The sequence below is a fragment of the Suncus etruscus genome, chromosome 7 (genome assembly GCF_024139225.1).
Source record: "Suncus etruscus isolate mSunEtr1 chromosome 7, mSunEtr1.pri.cur, whole genome shotgun sequence".
NCBI lineage: Eukaryota > Metazoa > Chordata > Mammalia > Eulipotyphla > Soricidae > Suncus > Suncus etruscus.
In genome coordinates this window covers 50468829-50495723 of record NC_064854.1, presented here as the reverse complement: position 1 = coordinate 50495723, position 26895 = coordinate 50468829, and the positions used below count along the sequence as shown (strand labels likewise).

The following is a 26895-nucleotide window of genomic DNA, read 5'->3' as shown; positions in this document are numbered from 1 at the left end:
TGGGTGTGGCCCAAAAACAAAAAATAAATAAATAAAAAATAAAAGTAAATCTTTCTTCACTATCATTATTTGTATGTGAAAAAGGCATATGTATTTGCTTATTATTTTTGGAGCCTGCCATATTACTTTACAAAGCTATTGTTTCTAGAAGCTTTTTGTAGTCTTTAATATTTTATAAATATAGTATCATGTCATCTGTACACAGTGAGAAGTTGGCTTCTTTCTGTACTACCTAATTACCTGATATCTTTTTCTTGCTTAATTGGTATGGGAAGTATTTGTAGTATATATTAATAGAAATGGTAATAATGGGAAACATTGTTTTGTGCCAGATTTAGAGGAATTTTTTTTTATTTTCCCCATGAATATATGTTTGACATGGCCTTGTGGTAGATGGCTTTGACTACAATGAGAAAAGTTCTTGCAATTCTCATTAGTTGAGAATTAGTTGTAATTCTCATTAGTTGAGAGAGTTTTTTTTTAAATCATGAATGGTCTTTTTTTTTTTAGATACTTTCTTTGCATGTATAGCTATGCTCATACAATTTATTTCTTCTTTCATTGTTATAGATTTTATATTAATTGACTTGCTTATGTTATACCAGCCTTGCATCTCTGCGATGAACACTACCATAAAAGCAAGTTTATGCAGTTTCCAAGTCATCAGGATGTCATATGAACCCATTCTAGAGCAAATTGGTGCCAGAGCAGCATTAGGCTCTTCCCTGGTACAAATCCTATTCCTGGTGTTGGTGCAGAAAACCATGTTAGTCCCATAAAGGATATCAAAGGTTCAGGGGTGAATGGCCAATTTATTATGATTTGAAGCCTAAACCAAGTCATTATGACAAATGTTCAGGGTGTAAGGCCCCACTGCAATTACAATTTATGAATTCCTATCCCTATTAGAACTTGTTTGCACAAGTAAGATTTCCCCATTTTAATGTGTCTATGCAAAAAAGGAAAAATGCCACATGGTACTACTGGTGCATAAAGGGGTCAAAATCACAAGCTAAGCACTCTCAATAACCTGGTTGTAACATGAACTCAGAGCCACAGAGAAACTACTAAATAGATTTTTAAAAGGAATGGAAAAAAACTACCTTTACATAAGGAAATAGACAATAAGAATTATACCTATTAAGGAAATACATCTAAAATATATGATGGAGCTATACATATTCCTTTTAATTCTTTTGAAGTAGTCTGAGAGGGGAATAAAAAGTAGCACAGCTTCTGCCTCTGACATGGTCTTGTGGAGTCTGAAAAATGGCTCCCAGCAGTCACATATCAGGAAATGTCTTCGAGCATGGGGTTTCTCAAAAACTGATTCTGGTAGCAAGCAACATTCCATAACTAAGGGAGGTAGAAGAAAAGGGGCTACCTAGAGCAGCAGTAGTAATGGCTGCTTTTTCCTGGGTTGAGTTAAGGTGGGCTGGGAATCTGTCTTTTCCCTTTGAGAGCTGGTTTGCAGCTGGTTGGGGTGGGGGGAAAGTTCCAGTTCCTGAGTAGTTATGAATTGAAGGTAAAAAGGGTTAAATAAGGATAAATAACAGATCAGGGGTGAGAGAGTGAAGGGCTAGAAAGGGATTTGTATGAGGTAAGTGGGGGTAGGGGAAAGAAGGATTATATATAACAGGGGAAAGGACAATATACAATATAGACAGGCATTATGTATTTTTTTGTGGTTTTTGGGTCACACCCAGCAGCATTCAGGGATTACTCCTGGATCCATTCTCAGAAATTGCTCCTGGCAGGAATGGGGGAACCATATGGGACGCCAGGATTCGAACCGATGACCTGAATGAAAGGCAAACGCCTTACCTCCATGCTATCTCTCCAGCCTCCAGCATTATGTATGTTGTATATGAACATTAGACAGACATTGAGGTGGTCAACACATATATTCATGCATACACATAGTTAGACACTGAGGACCAATTCATGGATGACAGTTGAAAAGATGACCCAAGTGGAATGAATTAGAATGCGTAAAAATATAAAGCTGTCAAGGTAAAGGTTTTCTATTTTCTAGGCAAATCACTGGTAAGGCTAAACTTTACTGAAGAAAGGTTTTGTGGGTTAGGTTGTGTATAGAGAATTCTTAAAAGCAATCATAATATTCAAGTCTAGAAACCAAGTTAGTAATATGGTAATGAGCACTGTAAGATGAGTTTACAACACCATGAAGTATCATCTAATGGGTCTTTGGCATATAGATTTCTTTCCTGAAAGCAAATTGAAATCATGAGCATTATGGTATAATGGTAAACTACATAAAATTGAAAATAAACTGCAGTAACATACTCAATGAATGATCACTGTAGCAGGAGTTTATGGCATGCAGTTGCATATTCCATTGCTATCTGTGTATATAATCATTAGATGATATTAGCAGACATAATCAAATGAAAAATGAATAGATTAGAATTTTTGTCAAGACATATTAATGAGTATTTTCTTTTGAGTCTAATATTATATAGGGTGACCAATCTATATCTACAAGTACCACTGTGGACAAAAAGAAAAAGGAGTTATTATAGACATATTGAAATTAATACATTAAAAGTCCTTATAGCAAGCACTGTGATGGGAGTCCATGGCTTCCAAAATCATTCTTCACTGTTAATGTGGATAAAAGTATTAGAACATTATAGACATCTATAAAGAGCAGTTGATTTTAAAAGACCAGCTCAGGGGCTGGAGAGATAGCATGGAGGTGGGGCATTTGCCTTGCATGCAGAAGGACAGTGATTAGAATCTTGGCATTCCATATGGTCCCCCGAGCCTGCCAGGAGCAATTGTTGAGCGAATACCAGAAAGTAACCACTGAGATATAGATTTGGGTTGGGTGTGACCCCCCCCCACAAAAAAAGACCAGCTCAATTTAAACAGCCATATCCATTGCTGAAAGTCTCTTTGCAGTATAGAGGAGAATAAAAGCTCTTATGTTTCTCCTCTTCCATCCAATTCCTTCTCTTCTCTTCACTTTACACTGAGGCTAATGGTGATCAAGACAACTATCAATTAAACACCATGGTTTTGCTTTGTTCAGTTATTCTAAATACCACATATAAGTGTTACCATTCTGTACTTAATTTTTTTTCTGGCTTGCTTCATTTAACATAATATACTTCAAGTTCCATTTATGTTGCTGAAAATTGCATGATGACATCATTACTTACAGCTAAGTAATATTCCATTGTATATATGTACCACATCTTTATTATCAACTTTCCGATTTGGGCATCTAGGTTGATTTTAAGTCTTAGCTATTGTACTTAGTGCTGCAAATTGATGCCCATTCTTTTGGATAAATGTTTTTTGTCCTGGAAATAGATACCCAAAAGGGGGATTACTGGGTCACAGGGAAGCTCAATTTTGAGTTTAGTAAGAATCCTCCATACTGTTTTCTATAGAAGTTGGACCAGGCAGCATTCCTACCAGCAATGGAGGAGAGTTCCTTTTTCATCATATCCTAACCAACAGAGATTGTTTCCAGTATTTTTGATATATGCCATCTTCACTGGTGTAAGATGATATCTCATTGTTATCTTGATTTGGATTTTCCTAAGGATAAGTGATGATGAACATTTTTCCTGTGTCTGTTGGTCATTGTTGGTCTCCCTCAGAGAATTGCCTGTTCATCTCCTCTCCCCATTTTTGATAGGATTTTTTTGGTTTTCTGGAGTTAATCTTTTTTGGGGGATGGGGTGGGGAGGGCACACCTGGAGTTACTCCTTGCTATGAGCTCAGAAATTATTCCTGGTTCAGGAAACCATATGGGACACTGGGATCAAACCCGGGTCTGTCCTGGGTCAGCTGCATGCAAGGCATGCCTTACCTCTGTACTATAGCTCTGGCCCTGGAGTTTATCTTTGTATATCCTAGAAATCAACCGTTTCTTTATCTGATTTGTTGAGACTAAAAAATTTCTTCCACTCAGTTAGCTGCCTTCTAATTTTAGCTCTTGTTTTTGCCATACAGAAACTTTTTAGTTTGATGTTGTCCCATTTATTTAGGTTTGATGCTATAGCTCTTGCCATTAGTATCCTATCATCGAAAACTTCCTTGTGGTACAAGTCCAGTAATATTTTACCTAAGTTTTCCTCAATGAAATTTTTGGATTGGGGTCTAATCTCAAGGTCTTTAGTCCACTTTGAATTGATGTTTGTGTAAGGTGTGAGATATGAATCAATCTTTAATTTCTTACATAGTTATCCAATTGTTCCAACACCATTTGTTGGAGACTGCCTTTTTTCATTTCATATTCTTAGCTCCTTTGTCAAAGATTAGTTGATCATATGCTAGGGGATGAGAATATTCTATTCTCATCTATTGGTCTCAATATCTGTCTTCGTCCATTACTTTGCTGTTTTGATTAATATGGTTTTGTAGTAGAGCTTTAAATTAGGTAATGAGATGCCTACAAGTTTTTTTGTATTTTAGTATTGATTTGGCTATCCTAGGTCTTTGATGGGATTTTTTAATTTTGGGGGGGGCATACCCGGTGGCCCTTATAGTTTACTCTGGGCTCTGTATTCAGACATTGTTCCTGGCAAGCTCAGGAGTCCCATATGAGATGCCAGGGATTTAAACACAGGGCCCCCCAGGGCTGTCTGCATGCAAGGCAAATACCCTAGCATTGTGCTGTCACATCAGCCCTTGCTGTGGGATTTTTTTTTTTTTGGGCCACACCCTGTGACGCTCAGGGGTTACTCCTGGCTATGCGCTCAGAAGTTGCTCCTGGCTTCTTGGGGGACCATATGGGACGCCGGGGGATCGAACCGCGGTCCGTGCGCAGGCAAGGCAGGCACCTTAGCTCCAGCGCCACCGCCCGGCCCCTGCTGTGGGATTTTTATAGATAGCTTTTACTATCCCGAATAAGGTTCCTTTGACACCTATTTTTCTAAAAGTTTTTTTTTTATCATGAATGGGTATTGTATTTTGTCAAGTGCTTTCTCTGTTTTGATAAATATTATCAAGTGGCATTTTACTTCTTTTCACTGAAGTGGTGTATGATGTTGATTGATTTACATATTTTGAATGATCTTTGCATTCCTAGGATGAACCCCACTGGTCATGAAAAATAATCTTTGATGAGTTGTTGGATTCGGTTTGCTAAAATGTGATTTTTGTATCCAAGTTCATTAGTGAGAATGTTCTATAGTGTTCTTTCTTGGTGGTATCTGTCAGCTTTGGGAATGAGCATGATATTAGCCTCATAGAAGGTATTAGGGAGGACTCCCATCTTTTCAATGTTTTGGAAGGATCAATGGTAGTAATTCTTGTCTGAATGCTTGACAAAATTCACCTGTAAACCCATCTGGTGCTGAACTTTTATTCTTTTGGAGTTTCTTAATTAATGTTTCCTTTACTTGTTATGGTATTTTCCACTTCCTTCTTATTAAGTATCGGGAGATGATCTATTTCTATAAATTTGTTTATTTCTTCTAGGTTCTCTAGCTTAACTGAATACAATCATTCATAATAAGCCCTCATGATGGCTTCGATTTCTTGGGGATTATGTTGTTGTTCGGTTTTGTTTGTTTGTTTTGGTTTTGGGTCACACCCAGCAGTGCTCAGGGGTTATTCCTGACTCTACACTCAGAAATCACTCCTGGCAGGCTCGGAGGACCATATGGGATGCCGGGATTTGAACCACCGTTCTTCTGCATGCAAGGCAAACGCTCTACCTCCATGCTATCTCTCTGCCCCCCCTTGGAGATTATTTTTTAATCTCTCCCCCAAAGTGGATTATGAATCTTTCAGAGTAATAGTTGAGGCACATAGTGACAATGAATCAGGGCCATTCCCACCACCAGTGTTGTCCTCTCTCCACTCCTGTTCCCAGCATGCAGTAAGGGATCAGGTAGTGTCCTTGAGCTGGGGATCCTTCTAGAGTTGAATCCGATAGCATGCAATAGTCTAAATTTGGTGGGGGTGAGAAGGGCCATATAGCATGAGTCAGCAGAAGTGTTGGTTGTAAATTCTTGCTAGGCCACGAGATGTAGGACTGAGAGGGTGTCCTTTGACTTTAGGAGCTGGGTGGTGGCTTATTGGTGTAAGGGGTTGGTCTCAGTAGCCATTGAGTTAAGAACTGAGGGTAAAGAGGGTTAAATTAGGAGGGATAATGGATCAGGATTGGGGGATGAGAGAATAGAAGGAATTCTGAAGGGGGGGGAGGTAAATTGACCAATTTCTTGATTCCGTTTATTATTATATAACCCAAAGAAAAAACCATCCCCTAAGTTTCTAGCTGAGAATATTCTCCTACAGAGGCCAAAGTGTATACACAACAGACTCATTGAGAAGAAATGCAAGAACTGAATCAAGTTGTACACAACTCTAGAAGACCAGTTTGATAACTAATGGGCTAACGTTCGAATCTTGAGGCTCTTGTAGCACAATGAACAGCCTATTCTGGAAGAAAACACTAGAAAAGCTTATACTGCATGCTTATATTGCAGTGGAAAGGTTGGGGAGAGGAAGCCCCTGCATCCTATCTTCCTGGGCTCCTTTCCTTAGTTTTTTCACCCCCGAGAGCCAGAGCTGAGCAAGACTACAGTCCCAATGTGTACCGGCAGGGGGAAGCACCGCTTGTAGGAGCAGCAGCAGCAGCAGCAGCGGCAGCAGCAGTTCCGCCTTCTCTCTCGGTGGCCTGGCTAGAGTGGACTCGGGGAGCGCTCCCTCATTGGTCGCTGCGTGGGCGCTGCCATGTTGGCGGAAGTGGTGCCTCCCCGGCCCTGGAAACTGGCCCTGATATTTGCACACAGCTTCCTGCTTCTTGCTAAGAATCTCGGCTTGCTAAGAAGCGGCGGCCGGCAGGATGCAGAAAAGTAGGATGAATCTGCCCAAGGGACCCGACAGTCTCTGCTTCGACAAGGACGAGTTTATGAAGGTGCGCTTCGGAACTTCTCGGGCCGGTTGGGGGTGACCTGCCCTTTGGGGGCCTCTGCTTGGTGGGCTGCTTCTGTGAGGGCCTGGTCCACAAGCACCCCCGTCTCGAAATCTGCCCGCAGTCACCCCCTTTTGTAGGGACTATAAACTGCACTGGGCAGCGAAGCTCTTGATCTAAGGTTTGCACGGCGAAGCTTGGCGAAGTAGTTATCTAAAATCCTGTATCTTGGCTTGGAAAGTGGGTTTGAAACGGTAAAGCACCTGCCTGACCCTGGTAAAATAAAGGGGCCAGACTGCCAGTTGGCTTCCTGAAAAGGAGCTTGTTTGTTCTAGAAACTCTTAAAAATGTACATATCTACACAAGTATTGAGTCGGCGGAAAGTTGCTTCGCATTCCAAGTTTGGCACGAAATACTTAAAAGGTTAGACTATTGTGAACGATTTTGTTGTGGTATAACAACGCAATGACTGTCTTTTAGAGAGCCTGGATCTATTTGTGTATTGCTTAAATGTCTAAAAGAACACACACACACACGCACACACACACACACACACACACAACAAAAATAAAGAGTATGTTTAGGGCCAGCTTATAGTCTGTGAGCACATGTGGTACATTCCAGAGCCCTGGTTTTTATTCCAGGCATTCTTGACCTTTCCAAACATTGCCAATAGGAGCTACTGAGCATTGAGTCCGGAGTAACCCCGGCATCCCAAGCTGATCCTAAAACTATAAAGCAAAAGTACATTTAATTTGTTAGTGCTGGGATTTTTGACATCCATTTAAACTTGGTTACAGTGTTAATACGTTGAAAGTTTAATCCCTTAAAATTTAGGATAGTGAGAGGGTTTACATATTTTATTGTTCTGCCCTTTTTTGAAGTCTTAAGTTGATGCATATTTTTCTCATTCACTAGGTTGTTTAATTTCTTTCTTCTTTCTTTCTTTCTTTCTTTCTTTCTTTCTTTCTTTCTTTCTTTCTTTCTTTCTTTCTTTCTTTCTTTCTTTCTTTCTTTCTTTCTTTCTTTTCTTTCTTTCTTGTTTTTTTTTGGGGGGGGCCACACTCGTTTGACGCTCAGGGGTTACTCCTGGCTATGAGCTCAGAAATAGCTCCCGGCTTGGGGGGACCATATGGGATGCCGGGGGATCAAACCGCGGTCCTTCCTATGCTAGAGCTTGCAAGGCAGACACCTTACCTTTAGCGCCACCTCTCCAGCCCAGTTGTTTAATTTCTTTTTGATGTTTACATTTAGATTCCTTCTCTAAAACTGGTTTAAAAATATATTTACACCGGAGAAGATGAGTTTTTAGTATGAGGGACTGTCTAGACCTGGGAATATAAATTCTTGCTCATTCGTAGTAATGCTGTCTATGGAAAACTCATGGATATCAGGTCTTCAGTATTGCAGGTTTTTATTGTTGTGTCTGAAAGGAAAACTTAAGTGCCTGCCGGCTAACTGATGAAATCAGTAACAGCAAACAGTTATTGTTTCTTTCTTTTTATTTGTATAGTCCTTTCTCATTGATGCAATATATCTAATTCTTGTTTTGATTTGCATTTCTCTAATAATAAGAGGTGACAAGACCTTTTTCATGTTTACTGTCCTTACATATGTCTTCTTTGGGGAAGTGTCTGCTCATCCTTTCCCTATTTTTGGATTTTTTTTTTAAGTTTGTGGATGTTTTATAAATAACCTTGACTACTAGCATTTATCTGATGTGTGAATTTTCTACCATTTTATAGGGGGCCTTTATTTTTGCTTGTGTTTTTTTGTTTGTTTGTTTGTGTTTTTTTTTCACACAAAGCTTTTTAGTTTGATGTAGTCCCATTTTATTTTTGTTTTGTTTTGTTTTGCTTTTGGGCCACTTACCTCAGTATTCAGGGCTCTGCACTCAGAGATCACTCCTGACTGAGCTTGGGTGGTTATTTGGGGTACCAGAGCTCAAGTTCAGGCTGCCTGAGTCCAAGGAAAGCAGTCTACTTGGTAGCTGCATTATTGCTCTGGCCTGTATTACATTTTTAAACTTAATTTGTCTTTACATTTAATTGATCCCAGTACTAATATAAAGAAGTAGTTGGCTTGTTGCCTTATTTTCCTATGTTACAGTACTCTTTATGATTTCACAACTTACAGCTTTTGGGGTATAGGTACCTGATTTGAATTTGTCAGAACTACTTCTGAATATAAAGAGAAACTTCAGGTTTTTTGGGGGGAGGTGTTGAAGGGGAGGGTTATTTGTTGGGCTATATTATTTCGTCAGGCTCTTGGATAGAGCTGCTGGCCAGTCCATTTATTTGAGCACATGAAATACTCAAGTAGAAGTGTAATAAAATATTATAATATCTACATAAATAAGAGTATATATTTTATTCTTTGGCGGATGAGGGTGTTTGTTCACACCTGTCAATGCTCAGGGCTTACTAATACCCCTAATTGTGCTTGGGGACCATATATGGATGGTCCTTGGTATTAAACCAGGGTTGGCAATGCAAGGCAAATGCCTTAGTCTGTATTATTTCTCCAGCCACAAATTTCTTCTTTTTTGCTCTGTGTGTAAAATAGCTCACTAATATTTTTATTTTTATTATGTGTGGAAGTGATCATTATTTGTTTTTGTTTGAAATAATTATTTTATTTAAATAGCATAGTTACACAGTTCATATTACAGTTTTCTTCATATTTACGAAATTGTTCATGATTGAGTTTCAGACATAAATTGTTCAACACCCTTCACCAGTACACATTTCCCATCACTATTATCCCCAATTTCCCTCCTGCCCTCTCCCCTGCCTGACTCATCTTCCTCCTCCTCTGCCCCTTCCCCTCCTCCCTCCTCATTTCTCCTCCTCCTTGTTTCTTCGTCATCTTTCTCCTCTTTTCTCTGTCTGCCTCCTGTCTGTGTCTCTCACACACTCTTCCCTTTTTATTTTCCTTTAGAGAATGTGCTTTGCAATATTGTTATTGAAGAAGTATCATGAATTGATATTCATTTCTCAAGTTTCAGTTTTCTGTTTTTGTCAGTGATCATTTCCAACTATCATTGTTATTCTGGTCCCTTCTCTGCCCTAACTACACTTTTCCACTCTTTGTGGCAAATTTCCTGTTATGGATTAGTCCCTCCTGACCCTGATCTCTACTGTGTTTGAATATTATTACCATATTATTTTTTTTTTAAATATCACACAAATGACTGCAATTATTCTATGTATAACCCTCTCCATCCAACCCATTTCACTCAGGATAATGCCCTCCATGTCAACCCATGTATAAGCAAATTTCATGTCTTCATTTTCCCTAAAAGCTGTGCAGTATTCCCTTAAGTAGATATATACCAATTTCCTTATCTACTCATCTATTCTCAGGCACTTGGGTTTTTTTTGTATGTACTTTTTCTAAGTGATTTTCTTTTCTTGGTCTAGCTCTTTACCTTGTTCTATTTCTATCTTTTTCATCATTAATTTTCATCATTGTGATGAGAATGTTGCCTTAGGGTGCTTTTTTTTGGGTCTCTTAGTTGGTACTCTTTGTGCATCCTGGATGTGGGTATAAGCAGTCTTCAGCTCTGGGATCTTAAAGCACTGATTTTTTTTTTTTTTTTATTGTTGCTTCTTCATGAGGGTCTCTTCTTGGGTCTCTGAGACTCCATTGATTCCAGATTGTGAGGAATATACATATTGTTTACTATAAAGGCTGGACTGTTTGGCATTCCCACCAGCAGTGAATGAGAGTTCTTTTCTCCCCACATACATGCCAGCACTGGTTGTTCTTGTTCTTTGTGATGTGTGCCAGTTTCTGTGGCAATTATACCTCATTGTTGTTTTGATTTGCATTGCCTTGATGATTTAGTAGTGTTGAACATTTTTTTATGTGCCTTTTGGTAATCTATTACTTTTTTTTAGGAAATGTTTATTCATATCTTCTATCTTTTTTTCTTTGGGAGTAGATGTTTTTTTCTTGGTAAATTCTGTCAGTACCTTGTATATCTTAGATATTAGCCCCTTATTTGTTGGATATTGGGTGAATAGTTTCTCCCATTCTGTGAGTAGCTTTTGTATCCTGGTCACTGTTTCCTTGAAGCTTCTCAGTTTCAAGTAATCCCATTTGTTTATGTTTACATCAGTTTGCTTGGACAGTGGTGTTTCTTTCTTTTTTTTTTTTCCTGTTAGATTTTCAGAGTTTATTTCTTTTTTTTTATTTTAATTATGACAACAAAGATGCAAAGAAAGAGGACAGGGTAAAGTTACAGTGGAAGCCCAATCACCCATAAACAGGATTCTCAGTAGTCCCATCGATGATATCCCAGCCTTGAACTTTCAGCCAAAGAACATTAAGAAAAACAAAACTGAACCCATGTACAATACAATTACTTTGTCCCTCAAATCCCCAGTTGTAGTACATATTATTTCTTAGCAGCACACCATATAATCTAAAGATATTAGACTTATGTAACTCTTTAAACATTGAGGGCAAAGTACATTTATCTAGTTCCATGCACATGCTTACTAGTTTAAGTTAACCTCAAAAGTTTTAGTGGGTTGTTTTTCTTAAGGATTGGAGTCAAGGGAACATAGTAAAAAAATGATATTAAAGTGGCATTTGTTTGCATAGGCCCACCAAAACATAAGGGACATGGAAAGACAAATTATGGTCTAAATACATGGAGACCCTACCCCTGAAGTTTCCTGGCACAGGACTGACTCTAGGCTCCAGGCAAACTAGTTTGTCCAATTCAAGTCATCGTCTGTAGTGGCAATACACCTCCATTCCTCACATAGTCTCTAATGTTGGTATCATGCTTCTGTATTAAAGATCCTAGAGTCTGCATATCCCATATTGCAGTCAGGATGGTGCAGAGCATCCTCTCGTTTCACCTCACACTTAAGGGGCAATAGAGAGAACCATGTCCTGTAGAGCAGGTCATTGTTGTTGTCACGTCTTCTCAGTGTAAACGGAAGTGTCTTTTTAGGAGGTCGATGTCAGACCCTTGGTAATGTCTTTCCTGGTAGAGGACTGCTTCCAACTGTTGCTATAAAAGACCTTGGATGTTTTGTAGATAGCTTGCCTGGTTCCAGCGTGAATGGAGAATGCCCATTCATCTGAGGCCTGTGCCAGGTCATTATATCAATGTTCAGGGTGTAAGGTACATTGTAATGAGATTTATTAGATAATAACTAATCTGTATGTATAGTGTTTTCCCATTTTAATGTGTCTATGCAAACAAGGATCAATGCCATGAAGCGTTATTGGTGCATCTGGAGGCAATAGGAACAAGACCAGCAATTTTCATGACATAGTTCAATCATAGGCATCAAACTGAGGGACAGTTCCACCAACAATCCTTACTGAACAGCTTACAAAGAAAAGACAAGATGAAAAGTGGATAGAAACATCATGGTAGAAGAATATATAGAGAGTTACAGCAGTTAAAGAAAATAATCATAAAATATTCAAAAGATATATGTGTTCAATATGTGTTCGATTTGTGTCCTTCTAAATAGTTCTGGGATTTGTAAGATCTACTGTATATCTTTGGTCAGAGATTAAAACTGTGTGTTACTGAAGTTAAGAAGGGTAAATCTGGGGTACTGATGGTTGGGAGGAGCATATGTTTGCGCGGGGGCAGTAGCCCCCGTGCGGTTTCAAAATGTAGACAGGTATGAAATTGCCAGTGACAGCCTGAGTATAGCTGAGCAGTTATCTGCCACCCCCCAGATCAAACGCCACCCCCTAAGCCAACCTCTGGAGCCGGCCAGGGAGTGGGGAAAACCCAGGGTGCCCCATCAGCTCCTCCCAGAAACCCACCTGGAGATCCGGAGGAAAGGGGGAGAGGGGGGTCGGGTGACCCAGGTCCGGGCCCCCCTACCCTAGGCCAGGCCAAAAGGCCGCTGGCACATGCGGAGGTCTGCCAGCTGGCCGCCCGTGCCGGCTAAAAATCCTGCTCCAGGAAGGGAGAGAGACCCTCCCAAGCCCGAAGGACAGGGATTTAAGCCCAACCCTAGGCCGGTCCCCAGACCCGGCCTGGGAGTGGGGAAAACCCAGGGTGCCCCATGAGCTCCTCCCAGAAACCCACCTGGAGATCCGGAGGAAAGGGGGAGAGGGGGGTCGGGTGAGGTGTTTCTTTCTTAAAGATGCCTTAGTCTTAATGTCATGGAATGTTTTGCCTCCATTTTTTCTCTATAGTGTCAGGTTTCAGGTCTCTGTAAGTTATGGTTTCAGGTCTGATGTAAAGGTTATTAATCCAGTTTGATTTGACCTATGTCCATGGTGTTTTTTTTCTGTGTAGTTGACCAGTTATCCCAACACCACATTTTGACAAGGCTTTCCTTGCTCCACTTGTGTTACTTGCCTCTTTATCAAAGATTAATTGATTGTATGTCTGGGAGTCAGTCTCAGAATACTTTGTCTATTCCAATGGTCTGAGCGTCTATTTCTATTCCAATACCATGATGTTTTAATGACTATTGCTTTTTTAGTACCATTTAAAGTTGGGGAGAGTGATGATTCCCAACTTCTTTTTCCTAAGGATTACTTTAGCTATACTTGGGCATCTATTGTTCCAAATGAATTTCAATAGTGGTTCACTACTTTGAAAAATGTTAATTATATTCTTAGATGGATTGTATTAAATATGTAAATGCTTTGGGAAGTATTGTCATTTTAATGATGTTACTTCTTCCAGTCTAAGAGTGTATGTTTCCATTTTCTTGTGTCCTTTTACTAAGTGAAGCAGTAGTATAGTGGGTAAGGTATTTGTCTTATACGTGTCTGACCCTGCCTTATATGGTTTACTCTCTGGCATCCCATATGTCTTAATTCTTAATGATACATGACTGACTACATCCGAAAATAAGAAAGGGAGGCTGGAGAGTTAGTTAGTACAGGAGATTAGCACTTGCCTTAGACAGAGCCTACCCCAGCACTACATGAAATTCCTTTGGGAATTCACAACTGAAGCAAAAACAGGTAGAACAACATTAAACTTTATATAATTTCCACCCAACAAAGGAAACTGTCAGCAAAATGACAAGGCAACCCACCAAATTATTTAATAGACATTTTAACAAAGGTGACAAGAATGCAAAAAGATATTTAGCATCATTAGTCATCAGAAAATGACTATAATGAGCTGTAAATGGTCTATAAAAGCATTATAATGAGATATGTTTTCATTTATGTTGAGTGATATAAAAAAGATTGGGAATACTAAATCTTGATAAGAATTTGGAGAAAGAGGAACTCGTGCAATGTTTTGTAGGAATGAAAAAATCACTCAGTCACTATGAAAAACAATATATTTCTTGCTTCCAAAGTTTAAAGTAGAACTGAAATATGATCCAGAAATAATAATTTATTTCTTTTTTTTAGGAAGATTTTGATGTCGATCATTTTGTGTCTGACTGTAGAAAGCGTGTACAGCTAGAAGAACTGAGAGAACACCTAGAACTCTACTATAAACTTCTTAAAACTGCTATGGTTGAGCTCATCAATAAGGATTATGCAGATTTTGTCAACCTTTCAACAAACTTGGTAAATCTCATCTATTTCTTACACATATATATATACACATACACTTTCTCATTCACATTTATTCTTAATAATGTATTGAGTGCTTTTGTAACTCTTAGTTGATTTTTCTCCCTAAATATGAAGGACTGGGGCTGGGAAGGTGGCGCTAAAGGTAAGGTGTCTGCCTTGCAAGCGCTAGCATAGGACGGACCGCGGTTCGATCCCCTGGTATCCCATATGGTCCCCCCAAGCCAGGGGCGATTTCTGAGCGCATAGCCAGGAGTAATCCCTGAGTGTCAAACGGGTGTGGCCCAAAAACCAAAAAATAAATAAATAAATATGAAGGACTACCTTATTAATAGAAATAGTATATTTTTCTTAACAAGCATCTTTTGTTTTGAATTTGCTCATCTGAGACAGTTCTAATATGCTTATTTTATTTTCAAAAATAAATTCTTCAATTGAATCACTGTGACATATACAGTGACAAAGTTATTTATTTTAATATGTAAATATTTAAGCACCATGATAACAAGCATGTTCGTTATACAGTTATTTATGATTGAGTTTCAGTCATGCAATGTCCCACCCTTCACCTGTGTGCATTTCCAATCACCAATGTCCTCAATTTCCACCCTGTTCTCCCTTCTACTCTCCCTACAGATTTCCTTTGTGGAAAACATGCCTGTTACTTTATCTCCTTTAAAGTCACTATATCTCATTTTGTCTACAGTTTTTGTCAAGAGTGATAATTTACAACTATAATTGTCATAATAGTCCCTCTCTGTCCTAACTGCATTCCCCTGCTATTTTGGCAAGTTTACTACTGTGGACTGGTCCTGCTAGCCCTCATCTCTATTTTCTGGATATTAATGATGTGGAACATTTTTGGGCATGTTTGAGCCACATCCATTAGTGCTCTGAAATTACTCTTAGCTCCATGCTCGGAAATCACTCTTGGTGGGCTCAGGGGACCATATAGGATGCCAAGATTTGAACTCTGGTTGGCTACATGCAAGCAAATGCCCTGAGCACTCTGCCCTGACTGTTTCTCTGTGGAACACGTTTTCATGAGCATTTTGAACCTCAGTATTTCTTCTCTGAGGAAGTTTTTGTTCAACTCTTATTTTCTTGTGATAAATGTGCTGTAAACCTTAAGAATGCTCCTTTGTATGTCAACCGTGTTGACCTCCCTTCACCCCTGTTCCCAGTATGCATCCTATACCTCCACCCTCTCTCCCCTGCACTGCTAGTGTAGTGTTGTAAATTTGGTCTCTTGATTCTGTTGTCCTTAACTTTGGGTTGGTTATTTAGGTCTGATCACTTTTTTTGCCCCCCCCCCAATCATTTTTTTTATTTCCACTCAATGTTAGTGAGACTTCTTGCCCCTGATACCATCCACTTTTTTTCCTTCAATTAATGAGGCAGAACAAGATGATTCGCGTTCTATGGTTTTGTTGGGAAAAACAAAAGTAAAGCTGGGAGGAGCCCCTGTCTAGAAGCTATAAATATAAATTTAAAAGAAGAAAGAAAAAAAAACAAACCAAAACAAACAACAACAACAACAAAACAAACAAAAAAACATGAAGGGAGGGGCTGCTACGGCAAAGGTTTTTTTTTTGTTGTTGTTGTTACACACCCTGTGGTACTCAGTGATTGCTCCTGGGTCTGATTTTAGGAATCACTTCTTGAGGGGGTTGGTGGATAATATGATATGCCAGGGATTGAACCTAAATCGACTGTAAACAGAATAAGTGTTCTACTTACTGTACTATTTACTCTATCCTTCTAAAATGCTTTTTATACACACACAAAAATATATAATTGATTTTTCTTTTAGATCTTTTTTGTCCTAGTGAAGAATTTGTCATGGCAATTTCAAGAACCATTAAAGAGCCATATTTGTTTTGGAAGTATCCCAGTGAGATAAATGTTTCAGTAGAATTAGAAATTCAGAAAATCTTATTTTTGTTCTACTTAACTTGAATTTCCTGAAATAATAATAATAATATCTAGGGGCAGTATAGTTTATTAGGCTTTTTATAGTATTATTGAATACTATAATCAAAGACAACTATTCACCTTCCATTAGAGCATTTCAAATTAATTTAAATTTTGTTCTAAAACATATATAATATAAATAATTTTTCATTTAAGAATTTCCTTATTTTTACAGTTACATAAATAAGTAGATTTTGTTAAGAGCAGTATCTATGGTGTGGAATTTCTGTTTTTTTCTAAAAATTTGTTGAGGTATTAGACTCCATCCATTATTAGACAGCAACCATCCAATCCGGAAACCTAGATCCCAGACACAGTAACCAGCACAATTCCCTGCAACAGCACCAGGAACCAAAACCCCCCTGGGAAAGTTTTATTGCTGCTCTGGCACCAACATGCCCCAGTTTTGATCTGACATCCTGACAAGGAGGAAACGGCAACAACATGAACCAAGAACAGATTGTCTTATCTCATCACCTAACAGTAAGATAAAATCAGAAGACACCTAATGCTTTGATCTGTGAAAAACCAAGATTGCTAACTGTTGGTGTACCTAGCTAAAACCCTGAAGTTGGGTGCAAAGACCCTAAGACCCACCCATATCTGGGAGGGGTCTTGGGAACCGGATAATAGGTGTAACTACCTGCAAGACCTCCCATTCCTGGGAGGGGTCTGGAAAAAGTTAGATAAGCCTGGGACGAAAGGGATTCGGCCCTTTTTGTCTAACTTTTTAGAAATCAGCAAAAATGGTGAGATTTCTGCTCTTCTGTTTGATTTTCGCTTTGTTCAGATGCAGTCAGCCCAAAGTGTTTGGCCACGTAAAGCCATGTTCAAAGATGGCCGCAACCCCTTCTAGGGGCAGAAGGGCAACTGGAAGTACAAAGGTGAAAGCTTGCATCACCTCCAGCCCAGGCCCAGGCCTAGAACTAAAACTTTGTTACAAAAACCAAAAACCTCGGCCTCTTCAAAAACTTATTAAAAGTCTAAATTGGAAACGGAGGAGAAAAAAGACTGTATTTAAAGTGGACTGATTTTCTAAAAATGACCTTTGGCTTGAATTTGGATTTCGACTTTGGAAATTTCGAACTGAACTTTTAGTTTAAATCACTTGGAACTCTGAACATCCATAAGCTGCTTCCAAAGTGCGCCCGGAGGGAAAAATAAGGCAGCGGTGAAGCCCCTCCAGCATCAGAAAAGCGGCAAAAAGCTCCTATCGGCCCAGAAGCAGGAACGCCTCAGCTCAGCTCAGCTCAGCTTTTGCTCCGCTGCAAGCCTGAAAAGGTAAAACAGCAGGAGCGAGAAAAACCGTCCAAAGTAATGCCCAGAGGGGAAAAGCGGCTGGGCTCGGCTCGGCTGGGATCTCGGCTGGGATCGGCTTGGCTGGGCTCAGCTTTGCCCGGAAAAGCGAAAAACCTGGAATCCACGCTCCAGATCACAAACCGGCAGCGGAGCCTGGAACTACGGAAGAAAGCCACGTGGTAAGATCAGCGTGGGACAAACCAACATCTGAACTTTAAAAGTTTACAAAAGCCACGTGGTGAGATCAGCGTGGGACAAATTAATCTAAACTATGGTTTTAGGTGTAGAAAATTAGTGGGTAGTAATATTTTACTCATAGTTGGTGATGAAATAAGTTTTAATTAGTTAGTGGTTAAAAAATAAAAATATAAGGGAGGTAATACAGATTAGCCCATTTTAACATCTAATTTCTAACCACCTGCATCTTTGTCTTAGTCATTTTCTTTATGATTTAAATGTGTTTTGTTTTTCAAAGTTAATATTTTCAATTGCAAAATGTTTTACTGTGTATTTTAATGTACTTAGCCTGTTTTTAAAATGTATGTTATGCATGTATGCTGAAGTACTTGTGTATAGAAAAGTTATAGGAACAAATAGTTCCCCCAATATAGTTTAAAAGTTTAGAAACATGAAAGTTCCAAAATAGTGCTTGGTAAAAAAGCATTAATAGAATTTTAGGTTACAGGTGTAAAGTATATTTTGCAAAAATAATATGTTTTTAAAAAAAGGGCTGGTATATTAATTTTCACTCTATTACGTTGGTGCATAAAAATATTAAGAAAAGGAGGAAATGTTGGTGTACCTAGCTAAAACCCTGAAGTTGGGTGCAAAGACCCTAAGACCCACCCATATCTGGGAGGGGTCTTGGGAACCGGATAATAGGTGTAACTACCTGCAAGACCTCCCATTCCTGGGAGGGGTCTGGAAAAAGTTAGATAAGCCTGGGACGAAAGGGATTCGGCCCTTTTTGTCTCTTGGCCGGCTTTTGGATCTTTGGGCCGCATGGAGCCCAAAGGGAAGATGGCTAACAGGAGATAAGATGCAGGGCTAGCAAAATAATGCTGTGCTTGAAAGGTTGACATAGGCCACACACCTGTGGTGGCTAGGGCATGAATAAAGATGATTCTTCCTGAAGCCTGCGTGTGAGTGAGTGATTTCACCTGGGCCTGGGACCCGGCCGGCTGGATGGAGGTGGCAGAGCCATGTGGCCTGGGGTGGCAGAAAGGAATCCATCGCCATCCATCGCCATCCAGCACCATCACTAATTATTTGATTCTACTAATGACGCCCGGACAGGGACCTGAACCCTGGACCCTCAGAACTGTAAGTGAAATATTTCATTGGAAATTTCCTATGCTGACCATCAAATGGTTTCTGTGGTTAGTCATGTGGATTTTACCACCCTTAGTCTTACGCATTGGTGCTCTAGTATACAAGTGGATCATTCCATTTTGTTTAAAACTAATTGGTTTTGATCTAAGGACAATTACTGCAGTTGGATGGTTGTGGTCTATATTTCAAATGAAAAGTGTAGTGTCTCTAGCCATCATAGTTTGTGGAATTTCTGTGTTGACTAACGTTATTATTATGAGCATAGTTATTTGCTGTTATTTCTATTTAGGAAATAGAAAGTGTAGAAATAGTGAGGCTAAAACCAGTATAGATAATAAGGAAATTTATCTGACGAAAACTCAGACCAAGGTGCAGGCTGACGAATCCAGCCCCACCATCAACAATATAGAAATTTTTGCTGGAAGAAAAACAACTCAGAATGTTAAGCCTGATTCTAGTGAATTGCTTGACAGTAGTGACTCAGATAATGATCTACCTCCAGTGCTAACTCCACGAAGTATGCCTCCTTCTAGTCACAAAATTGAATCGCAGAGCAGAGCAGATTCAAACGATGAACCACATGCTCGGTCTCAGAGCTCTATTCAGAATAATTTTGCTAATCAGGCCTTATCCCCTATAGACGGGGTAAATGTTTCTAACTATGTACCCTATCAGATGGAAGAATTAGATCGGTTTAAAAGATCATGTAAAGAAAATGGGCCAAAATCGCCATACAGTGTGGAGTTATTAAGACTTTGGAGTCATAACTCATCTTGGACTTTGTATGATTTTAAAAGAATCGCTGAAATATGCCTGTCGTCTAAACAGCGAACTGAATGGGAAATGTACTATTCAGAAGGCGTAAAAGCTAAATTATATAGTCCGGATGGTATGAAAAAGCAAGTGGCAGGTGTTACTCTATCGTATGAATTATTGATGGCAGAAAATCAATTTGCAAATATTCAGACACAAGCAGCTTTACCTAAGGAAATCTTAAATTTAATCAGGGAGATTGCATTGTCAGCATGGGAAAAAATTGATTCTAACAGCATTGGTAGAGGAAACTTTTTAAAAATCACCCAAGGCCCTTATGAGTCATTTGCAGAGTTTGTAGGTAAGATTAAAGATGCTCTGAAGTTACAAGTCGAAGATGAGGAGATAAGAAACTTCCTAGTAAAATCTGTGGCCTATCATAATGCAAATTCAGCCTGTAGATTAGTATTGAATACATTAAATGAAAAGTCAGATCTGAATGATTACCTTTATGCCTGCCGGAATGTCTATGTGGAACCCCAACCCCCACCCCACTCAGACTCAGTACAAACCTTCCCAGTTACCAAGGGAACAATGTCTTACTCCCCTCGGGGACAGAACACTTTCCGGAAACCAGGTCTTTGCCCAAAATGCAAAAGGGGTCGCCACTGGGCGAAAGATTGCAGATCCAGAAACCTCATTAATAATAACCTAAGTAGAGGTTTCAACACAGTCCCCAGGAGGCAAATTGCCTGCTACCATTGTGGAAAACAGGGACATATCAAAAGAAATTGTCGTCTCCTTATAAATTCAGCTCCCCAAGAACACACATACAAGATGCAGGGAAACGCCCACAGGGCCTCCCCCCAGGCCCTTCCAAATCAGGGGCAAAGTTCACAGACAATAATCCTTCCAAGCCCAGCCCAAGAAAATTCATCACGATAAGGGAATTAATCCACTCTACTTCAGGGAGTGCCGGATTAGATATATTATGCCCAGAGGACATTACAATTTACCCAGGAGCATGCCCTTACATGTTAGAAACTGGCATTGTAGGCCCGCCACCCCCAGATACCATGGGTTTGATTCTTGGCAGAAGTTCCCTCAACATAAAGGGTATATCAGTAATCACTGGTGTCATTGACTCAGATTCCATGGGAGAAATCATTGTAGTTATTACTGTACCAGTTACATGGACCTTTAAAAAAGGAGAAGCGATTGCCCAGATAGTAATAGTGCCTTATGTCAAATTTGGGACTTCAGATAAGACTAGAATTGGAGGTTTTGGAAGCACAGATCCGGGTGCTGCTCAAAACCCAATCGTGGCTCTGGTTACTAAATGTAAAGATGAACACCCAATGATCAAACTTCACTTGGAAGGCAAACCCTTTGATGGAATGATAGATACGGGTGCTCAGGTTACCGTAATTTCTGATAAAGAATGGCCAGAAAATTGGCCTCTTCAGGAAATCCCGTATTCCCTAGAAGGAATAGGAGGCCTGAGTTCCTGTCTGTTGAGTACGAGGACTATACTATTTTACGGCCCAGAAAATCAAAAAGCAATAATCAGACCTCACGTGGGCCCATTTTCACCATCCCTGTGGGGCCGTGACCTACACAAACAGTGGAAAGCAGAATTCCACATCCCATTAGCTCCAGAAGAGCCCGAACCTTCTTTTGATTTAAAAACCCAAAATTTTTAGTGGGGGCCACTACCGTAAAAACACCAGCACCAATAAAAATAAAATGGAAATCTGATGAACCAATTTGGACAGGTCAGTGGCCCCTTAAAACTGATAAATTAAAGGTGCTGACAGAATTAGTGGAGGAACAGCTAAGTTTAGGACATATTGAACCATCTTTTTCTCAATGGAATTCACCTATATTCACTATAAAAAAGAAATCCGGTAAATGGAGACTTTTGATGGATCTTAGAGCTATAAATTTATCCATGATACCTATGGGCAAATTGCAGACTGGTTTACCATCACCTGTAGTTATTCCAAAGGAATGGCCACTAATTATAATTGATCTGAAAGACTGCTTCTACCATATTCCTATCCACCCAGATGATAAAAAACGTTTTGCATTCTCAGTTCCTTCTCTCAATAATACCCATCCCTGCAGACGTTTCCAATGGACTGTTCTCCCCCAAGGCATGCTGAATTCCCCAACCATGTGTCAGTTTTTTGTAGATAAGGTTTTGAGCCCTGCTCGTGAAAAATTTCCTCAAGCCATGATATTTCATTATACAGATGATATCTTGCTCACAATGAACAATGAAACAGATTTACAGGAATTATACTCTTATGTTACTGACTGTTTACAAACATCAGGACTGAAAATAGCTTTAGAAAAAATACAGATAATGCCACCGTATCAATATTTGGGTTTTATTTTGGACCGGACGTCTATACGTCCACAAAAATTTTCTATCAAAAAAGAAAACCTCAGAACGCTTAATGATTTTCAGAGACTTTTAGGTGACGTAAATTGGCTCCGCCCTGCACTAGGAATCCCAAATGCAGAGTTATCTAATCTGTTTAAAACGTTGGAGGGTGATCCTGCTTTAGATAGCCCGAGAAATTTAACAACAGCTGCAAAAAATGAATTGGACATCTTCTTGAGCAGATTACAAAAATCGTTTCTCTCAAGATTCATCCCAGGAGAAAAGGTATTACTGTTAATCTTCCCTACTATAGAAACCCCCACAGGGGCCTTGATGCAACAGTCAGGACCTTTGGAATGGGTGTATTTACATAACAAACAACCTCGCTCAGTTGTCCCCTACTTACAACTGATTTCAGAGATTATTATCAAGGCAAGACTCAGATCTATATCTTTACTAGGTTTTGATCCAGATATAATAGTTTTGCCAGTACCAAAAAAGGAAATTGAGTCAATATTGCCAATTAATGAATCTCTACAAAGGGCCCTCTCAGATTTCACAGGAGAAATATCTTCCCATTATCCAGCAGGAAAAATTTGGGACTTTTTAAAGAAAACTCAGTTTGTTATTTCTTCAATTGTTCGGGATTCCCCTATTCCCAATGCCAAGGTTTTTTACATTGATGGATCCCAAAATGGAAAAGGAGGAATAACTGGAGACAACATTAATATGACCATAGATACCAAATATAAATCTGCACAGAAAGTTGAATTAGCAACGTTAATTTACCTATTAGAAAATGTATCTGAAGCCATGAATATAGTTTCTGATTCTTTGTATGTGGTAAATTTATGTCATGTGATAGCCACTGCATCCCTTAATGCTAATAACCCGATCATACAGGACTTACTTAAACAATTACAGCAGCTTCTTCAAAAACGAACTGAGCCCATCTTCATCACACATATTAGAGCCCACTCAGGTCTTCCAGGACCTATGGCTCAAGGAAATAAAACTGCTGACTTGCTAGCAATGCCTATATTTAAATCACCTATAGAGGAACATTCAGCCCTACACACAAATGCTCGCCGTTTACATGTGAATTACCAAATTCCATGGAGGCAAGCTAGAGAAATCGTAGAAAACTGCAACGTATGTGCACCGTTAACAAAAAAGACTCACATAGCAGGAGCAAACCCAAGAGGCTTACAGTCTAACGAACTTTGGCAAATGGATATAACTCAAACAGATTTATTTCCAAGGAAACCTTATCTTCATGTTGTGGTGGACACTTATTCTCGGTTTATGTGGGCAATTCCCATGTCTTCTCAAAAATCTAAGGCTGCTTGTAGTTTTCTTTTACAATGTTTCTCTGTGATGGGTATTCCATATTCTATAAAAACTGATAATGGGCCAGCCTATGTTAGCAAAACTTTTGAATTTTTTTGTAAGGAATGGCAGATAAGACATCTCAGAGGAATTCCTTACAATTGTAGGGGACAGGCCATTGTAGAAAGGACTCACAGAACCTTAAAAACTCAATTGCAAAAAAATAGAAAAAGAGGTTTACCACCAACGGATTTGCTGTCTTTGACTCTTATCACACTAAATTACTTTAACTTACCCCAAGGGGAAAGCTACACTGCAGCGGAAAGACATTTTAAAGAAGATATTCAGAGACAAGAAACAACCCATAAACCTATTTGGATCAAGGAGGATGAAAAATGGATAGCTGGCTATCTTCTCCTAAGAGGAAGGGGTTATGCCTATGTTTCTATAAATGATGACCCTCCCAAGAAATTTTGGGTTCCATTACATCTTGTTAGAAATCGGGCTAGCACAAATGATCAGGTTCAGACTACAAACTCCCCTTCAGAGAAAAAAACAGAATACTTCAGACACTAACAGCAGTAATATTACTAAGGTCTCTGGGGCAGGGAACGATTTAGCTGTCACACACCATACAATGAGTGAGACTGATGGTAGTGATAAACCCTTACACTCCGAGATGCAAAAGGAAAGACAGGAACCTGTCTTAACTGGGCTCCAAAATATAGGAAACTCTTGCTACATGAACTCAATATTGCAATGCTTGTATAATATTTCAGACTTAACTCAGTATTTTTATAAAGATCATTATAAAAAGGATATTAACAAGAAAAATCCGATGGGGCATGAAGGTAAATTAGCCGAAGAATTTGGTCGGCTCATCAAAACCATGGGAAATGGATTTCATAGATATATTAATCCTGAAAGCTTCAAAGTAACAATTGGTTTACTTAATGACCAGTTTGCTGGACACAATCAGCAGGATCCTCACGAACTACTGATGTTCCTAATAGAGGGATTACATCAGGACTTGCTTACTGTAAATCTAATGACAGACAAAACTACACATCTCATGGGAAATGAAAAATATGAACAATTTAGTCCAGAACACCAAAAGGCTCATAAATCTATTATTTATGATCTCTTTCAAGGACAATTCAAATCTATACTCCAGTGTCTCACTTGCCACCAAAAGTCTGAGGTTTATGAGACATTTGTTCATTTGTCTTTGGCTGTTACATCTACAGATAAATGTACATTACAGGAATGCCTCTCTGAATTTTTTAAAGAAGAAGAATTAAGAAATGACAACAAAGTTCTGTGCAACAGTTGCAAAAATAGAAGGGATTTTTCAAAGAAAACGTACTTATGGAAACTGCCACCAGTACTTATAATACACTTGAAACGTTTTGCTTTTGATGGCAAACAAATAAAAAAATTGCATACTTATGTAGATTTTCCTTTAGAAGACCTCAATTTAGAGGAGTTCACTTCAGAGAATAAAAGCAAGATTAAGAAATACAACTTATCATCGGTGTCAAACCATTATGGTAAAGTTCACTATGGACACTGTACTTCATACTGTAAAATTGCTGGAAAACAACACTGGATCAATTTTGATGACAAGAAGATCAAAAAAGTCCCTAATACATTGGTGAAATCCACAGCAGCATACATCCTGTTTTATACTTCTTAGAGATCTACAATGAACACCAGATAATCATTTTACTTCCCTATCAGTTGCTATTAATGCTCTAGGATTCTTTCCACAGGCATGATCAATGAATATAGATTGAAAATCATGAATCCCCAATGTGTTTCCTTGTAGGATGGATTTATGTCTTAATTTCATTATTGTTCTAGGTCTCAGTTAATCATGAAATTTTACAAATTAATTTAGTCAAGGTTCACCTGAAAGAGAAATTTCTCATCATATTAATGTTGTTTTTCTTTCTAGGTATACTCATTTAACGACTTTCACTCTTTTTATTTTAACATCATTGCTTTATTTCCCTCAATTTAGGTTTTAAGACGCATACATAATGATAATTTTAGGTGGACTTTCTTCACAGTGCTTCTTGCCTATGATTGATTATCATAAAGTTACTGTTATACAATAACTTTGTATATATACTGATATACACGTATAGTAGAGTTGTCCATGTTTGTATTACGCATGAAATTCTCTTTCAGATCTGCTAGGCAAAAAATATATATATATTTTTTTAGTGAATTTGAAATGATTTATCTAAACAATTGCCGGCTATTACATTTTAAGGAGCTTTTAATTGATTCAGCTGAATTCTCTTTTCTTTTGCTCTATTTTGGATCCTTTCCAACAAATATTTTTTAGTATGAGTGAGTGTTATGGCCATATTTTTTGTGAAGTCTGTGTGTGTATGTCTTGTTTAGTGTCTGTCTGTTCTACATATTTTGTATATAGTTTCCTTTTTCCTAACTTTATCTTCCCCAAATTAGTCTTCCTTATCCTTCCTTCTCTCTTCCTAGTCCTTAACATTTTAATTTTCAGGATTTCACATGTGCAACCCATCTCCTTCACCCACAACTACAAGCTTCCTGATCTCGGCGGGAAGAAGAAATCCATGACTGTTGGAGTTTTACACCATATATGCTGCAAACTTGTTGGAAATGAAGCCACCTGGGATTTGTGTCACAATGTAACACCAGAGAAAAGATCCATGGACAAGACCCACAGTCTCTGGATCCCAGTTAAACTGTGCTATCTGAATTTCTGGTTTTCCATCCACATACAAAATGCTATTGTTGACCGTTTCTACAATGGCTACCCCAAGATTGCACCGATCCCAAAGGAAATACAGAAGCCCAACCAACTTATGATGTAATGATGTAACGCTTGGGGATGCCCCAACACATGGATGACTGTACTGGCCTTCCTTCTTCATTCAGCTTGATGTTATCTCCTGTACAAGGCTTCAACCCGCTTTTCCAGACCCATCAAGTGTCTTCTGCTGGTCTTTTTGGAGTTCCAGACCCCTCATATTTACAGATTGGTATTGAACTCTGTAGAAATTACATCTGTTGTTTTTCCTATAACTGTAATCCTTTGAAGTTATATTTGGTACTACACTTCTTTTGACTATCCTAATTAATGTTTTTCTATTTTAGTTTTAATATTAGGAATCGATGTATTACATTAAGGTTTTGCTTTCTTTTTTTTTTTTTTTTTTAATGCATAATTTTTTTTTTTATTTAAACACCTTGATTACATACATGATTGTGTTTGGGTTTCAGTCATAAAAGGAACACCACCCATCACCAGTGCAACATTCCCATCACCCAAGTCCCAAATCTCCCTCCTCCCCACCCAACCCCCGCCTGTACCCTAAACAGGCTCTATATTTCC

At 38.9% G+C, this 26895-nt stretch overlaps 1 protein-coding gene across 1 annotated transcript in view; it reads left to right on the top strand.

Moving 5' to 3' along the window:
• The first annotated feature begins 6744 nt into the window (after positions 1–6744).
• Positions 6745–26895, top strand: part of COG2 (component of oligomeric golgi complex 2) — a 90135-nt gene continuing 69984 nt past the window's right edge. The window contains exons 1-2 of the mRNA XM_049776457.1: positions 6745–6901; positions 14267–14428. Of these exons, the coding sequence (XP_049632414.1) occupies positions 6830–6901; positions 14267–14428 (234 nt within the window). The 5' untranslated portion in view covers positions 6745–6829. The remainder of the gene's footprint in view (positions 6902–14266; positions 14429–26895) is intronic.